We start from the raw sequence: 7,954 nt of genomic DNA on the forward strand, positions 1-7,954 counted from the left end.
ACAGAGTGAGTAACTCACCATGAATATGAACAGGTCGCACGGAGAAGGAACCGGCAAACTGACACCCTCCAAGCAGGAGAGCCCAGCCCTGCTGGCGCTCTGTGAAAGGCTATTTCTGTCCTCCCCAGTTCTGGCGGAGACACGGCTTCTACTCCGATAAATGCCCCTTTGTGCTGGAAGGGTTTCCATGAGCTCGTGAGATGCCCTCACGGAGAGCCTGCTGCATGCTGCCCGGGGCTCTGCCCAGCAACGGGCCTGCCGGGGCCTGGCCCGCTGCCCGCCTGCACTCCATCAGAGCCGGGGACAGGAGACGTGGCGCTTTGGGGAAGGACCCCACAGACCGCGGCCTCTGCAGCACAAACGACATCCGCGGGCCGGCCGGGCTGTCGGCCCCACGGAGAGGCCAGCAGGTCACGTGCGTGTCCTGGAACCTGCCTCGGAGGTCTGAGCACTGGGGGCCCCCGCGCCCAGCCACCAGGGCACTCCCGTCTCCTCCCTGCCTCACCCCCAACCCTCTGCACCCCTCCTCAGGAAGGAGCAGCTGTGGGATCAACGCGGAATCTCTCTGCTCAGCCTTGGCTGGAGACAAGAAAAGCAGCAGACCCAGGGGAACCTGGAGGAGGCCGCTGAGCCCAACACGGTCAGACACGGGCCCCCAAGCGCCAGAGAGGTGGGCGGCGGCCAGAGGGCAGAGGGCATCCTGCTCCCGTGTGGCCACCCACCCGGCAGCTGTTCTCAGGAAAAGGTCCTCCCGGAGCCCTGCTGAGCGGTGACAGACCCTTTATCAGGAGGAAGGCTGCCTCGCCGCCCGTCGGACCCAGTTTGCTCAGCAACCACGAGACGTGACCGGTGACAGGTGGTCCTCGGGGACCCGGCTGCACGAATGCCATGTCGGGCGGCCCTGGGACCTGGACAGACCCTCTGTCGGCCCCTTTCCTTCCCGGACGGACGCAGACTCATTCCTAACACGCCGCACTGACCAGCCTTGGCTTTCCCACAGCAGACAACACGTGCCCAGCGCTCAGGGCAACGAGTGACAGCACGTGTGTGGGGCCCGCCTCTCCCCTGCTCCTCGGTCAGATCCATGACTTGACTTCAGTCTCCACCTCGGGGCTCCACCTGGGGTCCCCAGACCAGCCGCACAGCCCCCCCCCCCCGGGACTTGGGCGTGGGCCAGAAAGCCGAGGCCCTCGGTGTTTCTGACGCGGGTCGAATCAGAAGCAGGACAAGGATATCCCTCCGGATGGGGGTGCGTGGTGTCAGGCGGGGCTGGGGGCCTCAGGGCAGCGACGGGGGGACGGGGACAAGCTCCTCCCCCGCCGCAGCTCCTGGGGCATTTGCAGGGGTCTCCCTGAGGAGAGCAAATGTGCTGTCAGCCTGGGGTCTGAGGTGGCTGGGCACCCCGTGCACCCCACCATGGCCTCCAGGGAGCTCCCGGCACCCGTCTGGGGTGGGTGGGGTGGGCTGGGGAGAACTGAGTTCAAGTCTCCACTCTGGGAGCCTCAGTTTGCCTGTGGTAGAAGGGGTGCAGCACCCCATCGTGAGACAGGGCACGCACAAAGCCCCCAGCCCGGGGCTCAGCAACGCCTGCTAGTGCCGTCCTCGGCCCCTTGGTGGCAGTGCCTCTACTGGGCCGCAACCCGTGGGCTCCTGGCCAGACCCGTGGACCCAAAGGCAGGGGCGGGAAGCATCCGGGAAGCTGCCGTGAGCCTCAGTGTGGGGAGTGTCCCTGGGAGGAGCAGGATCAGGGCTGCCCTCGGTCTTCCCAGAGGAGGCGACCCCCAGACCTGGAGAATGAGAAGCCTCTGGCCCTCAGCAGGGAGGCTGTGGGTGTGGGTGGGTGCGTGCGCGCCCGGGGCCTTCAGCACCTGTTCTCTGAGCACCTGCGCCAGGGGCAGAGCTCTCAGGCCTGGTGTACTAAGCGGGAGCCACTGCCCGCCCAGAGGGCCTCCTCTCGGCCTGCGGTTCAGCCCAGTCCGCCAGACCCAGCAGCTGAGCTTTGGAGAGGAAGGAGGAACCCAGCCTAGACCTGACCTGCCGGCAATGTCTCTTCACCAAACCACAGGTCACCTGCCCTGCCGGGGCTCCAGACACACACCCTTACTCCCACGACCACCTGTGGCCCGTTAGCTTCCTGGTATGAGTCAGCGGTCAACGTCAGGGCAGAGAATTTGGAGCCCAGCAGCTCTGTCATTAGTGGTTTGCGGAGCACGGGCTGGACAGGGCTAGCCGGGATGAGAGACGCCTGGGGGCTGGACAAAGCAGACAGGGCTAGGGCATGCCCTGGGCAGCACAGGGTGTGGGCTGAGGGCGAGCGGTGCCTGGGGCTTTGCGTCAGGGAGGGGGCAGACAGCGTGCGCGTAAGCAAGCGTGGTGCTTTCGGGAGCTGACCCTGGGCTAGAGTGAGGGGGGCCAGGGGCCACTGCAGAAGGGTGGCCTGTGATCAGGTGACAGGAAGGAGCCACCAACATGGAGGCCTGGGGACAGGATCCTCAGACAGGGAAAATGGAGAGTGCAAAGGCCCTGAGGTACAGAGTCCATGGAATAAAGAGAAGGGCACTGGGGAGGCTGAAGGGAGGGGCGGATGCAGGGGTCATGTGTTCAGGGTCCAGGAGTGAGGATTTTTTCAAGAAGACTTCAGAGAGAGTTAAGCTGGCCGATGACATGGTCTGATACACATTTTCAAAATGGAATTGAGGGGGGAGGGGGAAGCGATTCAACCTGTTATATGTTCTGCGTTTAAAGAAGAAAATCTAGGGGCACCTGGGTGGCTCAGTCAGTTAAGCATCTGACTCTTGACTTTGGCTCAGGTCATGATCTCACGGTTGGTGAGATGGACCTTCTTGTCAGGCTCTGTGCTGACGGCTGCTTGGAATTCTCTCTCCCTGTCTCTCTGCCCCTCCCTGCTCACTTGCTCTCTCTCACTCTCCCAAAATAAATAAACTTAAAAAAAAAAAAAGGAAAATCTATTTATTAATGAAAAGCATAACACATATTTAAAAACCAGGGTCCAGATCAACTGTGAGTATCACAAGCCCCCTGCCCCCAAATTATGGAACCCTCAAAACAAGATAGATTTTTTTTTTTCTTATTCACACTCAAGAAGTCTTGAGGTGGGCAGCCCAGGGAGGGCCTGTACTTCAAGCACTGGGGACACAGGCTTCTGTCTTTTTTTTTTTTTTTTAATTATTTTTTTAACGTTTATTTATTTTTGAGACAGAGACAGAGACAGAGACAGAGACGGGGGAGGGTCAGAGAGAGAGAGGGAGACACAGAATCTGAAACAGGCTCAAGGCTCTGAGCTGTCAGCACAGAGCCCGATGCGGGGCTTGAAGCCACGAACCGCGAGATCATGACCTGAGCCGAAGTCGGACGCTTAACCGACTGAGCCACCCAGGCTCCCCATGGGTTCTTCCGTCTTTAGCTCTGCTGTGTAAGACTCCCAGGCCCAAGTTCTCCTCGTGGGCCAGTGTGGCTGCTGGAGCTCTGGCCATTACAACTGTATTCCACCCAGCAGGAAAGAGGAAGTAAAAAGTAACGGAAGTAATACATAAAATTAAAAAAATAAAAAATAAAACCCCTCTGTTTAAGGTCTCTTCCCTGATGTTGCACGTCCCCTTCCACTGCTACAATGTAGCCACACAGGCACACCTAGCAGCAGGAGAGGCTGGGAAACACACCTTCTATTCTGGGAGGCCACTTGCTAAGCTAAAAATCAGGAGTCTGTGGCAGAGACAGAAGGGAAGAACTGCCGGTGGGGGTGACCGCGGACCCTGCCCCCTTTGCCCTGGCTGCTGAGGACAAAGGCTTTGCTGGGTAAAGATGCCTGGAGATGACAAGTGAGTCAGCCCCACCCTGCTCTGGGAGAACCCAGTGCACAAACGGGCAGGACAGACGGGTGGGTCAGGGCCTCGGGAAGAAGCCACTTGTCACTGCTCTCTCTCCATGGTACCGGGCGGGTCCCTCCAGGCCAGCCAGCCTGCCACCCACTTGCTCTGTAAATGGCTACAAGGCATTCCAAAACACGGAGGGCCACAACTCAGTGTCTCCCTCACGGTGGGCGCTCACTTTGTCTTGGGGCTGGGGGCCCTCTAGGGCTAGCTGCGCCATACTGGGTGGTCTTGGGCGGGTCACGACTCGCTGGGGGACTGTGGGAGGTGGTGCACACACCTGCGTGGGCGTCCCGCTCACACCACCTGGCCCGTTGCCATCCTTGACCCAGGCATGCCTGTGCCACCTTGGCAAGCTCCTCTGCTCCTGTCTTTCAAGTGGGGAAGAAGGGGCACCTGGGGGGCTCGGCGGGTTGAGCATCTGACTCGATTTCCGGTCAGGTCGTGATCTCGCAGTTCATGGGAGGGAGCTGCGCGGGGAGCCTGCTTGGGATCCTCTCTTCCTCTCTTTCTGTGCCCCTCCCCCACCCATGCAAGCACACGCACGCGTGCACTCTTTCTCAGAAATAAATAAATGTTGAAGGAAAATCTTTTTAAAAAGTTACAAATAAATAAAGTGTGGCGGTGGCACAGCACCTGCTCACAGGCCTGACCTCCTTTCCCTGTCCTTCTGGAAATGGAAGGTCAGCCCTGCTCCACCCCCTGGCCCCATGCACCCATCTGGTGGGAGCCGTGGTCCCCGAAAGTACCTGACAGAGCACAGAGCCCGGCCCACCCGCCGCCAGGTAATGGTGCCCCAGGGGGGCCAGTGGGCATGGGCCACCAGCTCCCAAGGCGTGTCTGTCACCCCCGGGCTCTGCCTGGCGCTGGGCGTGTGCAGGGGGGCCGGGCCCTGCTGGAGGCGGGAGGGGCGGGGCCTCCCGGGCGGACAGAGCGCAAGCCTGCCTCGCTGGGCTGGGGGGGCCTGGGCAGGTCACGCCACCTCTCCCCCCACCGCTCCTGCCCTCCGTATGTGGAAACACCACCGGCAGGGATCCATGCCTCTCAGAGAGGGAGACCGGCCAGGAGCCAGCAGCAAATATACGGTTTGTCTGGAGGCGCATCCTCCCAGGCCCGAGGCGATGGGTCGAGCCCTCCCCGCGGTAATGCGGGGGCACAGGTGATGCTCCTCCCTGGCTCCAGGGTGGGTGCGGTGGCTGGGGTGCAGGCCTCTCGGCGGGGAGGCCTGTGTCCTTCCTGGCCAGGAGGGGTGTTGCTCAGGCGTCCGCTCTCTGCCCGCCTGGGGCATGAAGCTGCCACCAGGGCTGCCTCACTCCTGTCCTCAGCTCTCAGCTCCAGGGGCCTGCCCCAGGTGACAGGGGCCCACGGGGGCTCCAGGGCCCTCCCACACTGGGCACTGGCCTTGGTGTCCTGTGGGCTGGGGTGCTTCACCTTCGGCGCCCCCGTTTGTCAGCCGGGAAGTGCTTCCTTAGTCACGCAGCTCGGTGGAGCCAGGTTAACTCTGAGTGTGCGGGTGTATCTACACGTGTGCTGCTGGTACGTGCAGCCTCTCCGCCACGTCTCTGCGCCTCTCTGGGGGAGCACGGCCAGCCCGGGACACTCCCCGTGATCCTCTGCCCACGGACCCTCTCTTCAGTTCAGCATCCGGTCTCTGCAGGAGAATCTGGAAGCAGGTAGTGAGGACACACAGCAAGATGGCCCGGCCCCTTTGGGTCCGTGCTGGGAGCAGTCAGGGAAGCAGACACTTCATAGGCAAATGAGGATGACACAGCCGTCCAGGAAGTCCCTCTCCAGGACACACAATGGGGTGGGGGTTGGGCCTGGAGGGCGAGACCCTGCTGGGAGGGCTGTGACCTTGACCCCAGGAAGGTGAAGTGCTGAACTGTTACACCGGGACCTTTCCTGACATCCTCCTTCTGGACCAAGGGAATGGTGAACCTCAGCTCTGAGCGGCCATGGGGCCCACAGGAGAGACAAGCTCAGGATGGGGGACTCAGGGCCCCCGGAGCCTTCCCGCCCGCAGCCCCCACACAGCCCACCAAGACAAGACCCTCTCGCCTGGCGAAGGGGCCGAGGCTCTTCCCACCTCCCAGCCTCCCCTGCACTCTCAGGACCCTCCCTCCTGGCCAGCGTGGCCCCTGGGGTGGGAGTTTATGCCCTTTTGTGTGAAAGGTGCTAACATTTAAAATTCTGCATTTCAGGCCACTTGTCAACAGTCAGGTGTGGGCTCTGTGAGAACTGTGTGTTGCTGTACGGGGCCCCGTGCCCAGGCCTGCCCAGACCCCGGGGGGGCACTGCAGAGTCCCCGCTCAGCTCAGGGCGGCCCAAAGCAGGACTGAGGCACCGACCACCTGTCCTGGCTTCAGTTCCCTCAGCCTTGAACTGGGCCAACGGCAGCTCCTTCACAGACCTGGGTATGGGGTAAGTGGGCAGGACCGACACCCCTTGGGATGGCTGCCCCCCCCCCCCACCTGGGCAGTGCTACCCCCTGCCGGCCCTGCTACTCCCCCACACAAGGGAGGAGAGAAAGGTCAACAGGAGGCCCAGACCAGGGTTTAGTGGAAGATCCCTTTTTTCTGATAAATCCCCTGGGTGACTTGCATTTTCCATGCCTTTGGTTTCACTCATAAAACTCCTCTGCCAGCAGGGATGAGGCGTGGGGCGGGGGAGGGGAGGTCTCAGCCTGGAGTGTGGTGAGGAACCTGGTCAAACCAGGAACTGGATTCCCACACCCACGGTGCCCTCCTGCTGGCCACGCAGACCTGCTGGGGGGGCATCCATTCTACCGCTTAGACGGCCTGCAAAGGCCCCAGAAGTTCTGAGCTCCTCCTCCTCGGCCTCCCCGGCTCCCCCTTCCTCAGTTTTCCCGATTAGGCGATCAGGCGATCAGGCGAGCAGGGAGAGCCTACCTCCCGAGGCTGTAAGAAAAGCCACGTACCTGGCCCCACGCAGGGCTGCTGGGGGCTGGTTCCTGCCTGTCCCACAAACCTTGCCCCCCCCCCACCCCACCTTGTCGCAGCTCTGTGTCTAGAACAGGACCGGGCATACAGTAGGCGTTCCATGATGACCTGATGAATGAACAAGCCTCCAACTCCAGCTAATTCACCCACTTAACTCGCTGCTTCCTGACCTGGGGCACTGCTACTTACCTTCTTCGGATGGGGGGGGGGCGATAATCAGCCCACAGGGCCTAAGACCATTCCCAGACCACGGATGGGGAAGCCGAAACAGAGAGGTCCAGTCACCTGCCCCAGCCCACACAGCTATGGTGGTTCAGGGTTATAGAGTCCGGCAGCCTGGAGGGACCCCAGCCAGGGGCGCGGGGAGGGTCAAGGGGGCCAGTGGCCCTGCTCACGGACACTAGGCTGCTTTGGCGGAGACATCGGCAGACACCGCGGGAGAAGTGGGAGTGGTAAAAGCGGCTGGGCCTGGCAGCAGGCTCAGGGTCAGGCTCAGGGTCAGGACACCGTGGCCCCGGGAGGTAACGCCCGGCTCCTCCGGGCCCCTGCGCACCCGCCTGGCTTCCGACGCCTGGGAGCGGCCCGCGTCTTGCCAGGCGCCCTGGGAAACAGCGGCCGACTGAGCCAAGGCCTGGGGGAGCCAACGCGCTCTGGCCGCCCGCAGCGGCCCGCCCTGGCACGGGGCGCCACCCCAGACCAGAGGACCTGTCTCCCGCCTGGGAACACGGAGGCTGCGCCAACAGGGCGGGGGCTGCACCAAGCGGCTCTCTGCTGCCCCCACCGCCCCCCACCTCCTGAGCGTGCGGGTCGGCCCCGGGGGCGTGGGGCGCCCGAGAACCCCCACTCCCTGGCAGCGACGCGCTCGCCTTCCTGGCGCGCCCAGCAGTTTGCGAAGTGGCCCGGGGAAGGACGGTTCTTGGCTTCATTTCGTGGATTAAAAGTGTCCAAGACGTGGGCAGAGCCGGACGTGGCCCGCCCCCGCCCGCGCGGCGAGAGGGAGGGTCCTCAGGGTCCCGCGGGCCCGCCCCGGCTGGGCGGAGGGGCGGAGTCCTGAGGCGGAGCCTGGGGGCGGAGTCCGGGGCGGGCCGGGGGCGGGCCGGGGGC

The 7,954-nt window shown here is 62.7% G+C and overlaps 1 protein-coding gene across 1 annotated transcript in view; it reads left to right on the plus strand.

Annotated features, from left to right (window-relative positions):
- The first annotated feature begins 4,600 nt into the window (after positions 1-4,600).
- Positions 4,601-7,954, plus strand: part of NINJ1 (ninjurin 1) — a 17,113-nt gene continuing 13,759 nt past the window's right edge. The window contains exons 1-3 of the mRNA XM_040449272.1: positions 4,601-4,675; positions 5,527-5,563; positions 6,257-6,311. Coding sequence (XP_040305206.1) covers positions 4,601-4,675; positions 5,527-5,563; positions 6,257-6,311 — 167 coding nt within the window. The remainder of the gene's footprint in view (positions 4,676-5,526; positions 5,564-6,256; positions 6,312-7,954) is intronic.

Source organism: Herpailurus yagouaroundi, unplaced genomic scaffold (genome assembly GCF_014898765.1).
Source record: "Herpailurus yagouaroundi ecotype Mexico unplaced genomic scaffold, PumYag 199, whole genome shotgun sequence".
NCBI lineage: Eukaryota > Metazoa > Chordata > Mammalia > Carnivora > Felidae > Herpailurus > Herpailurus yagouaroundi.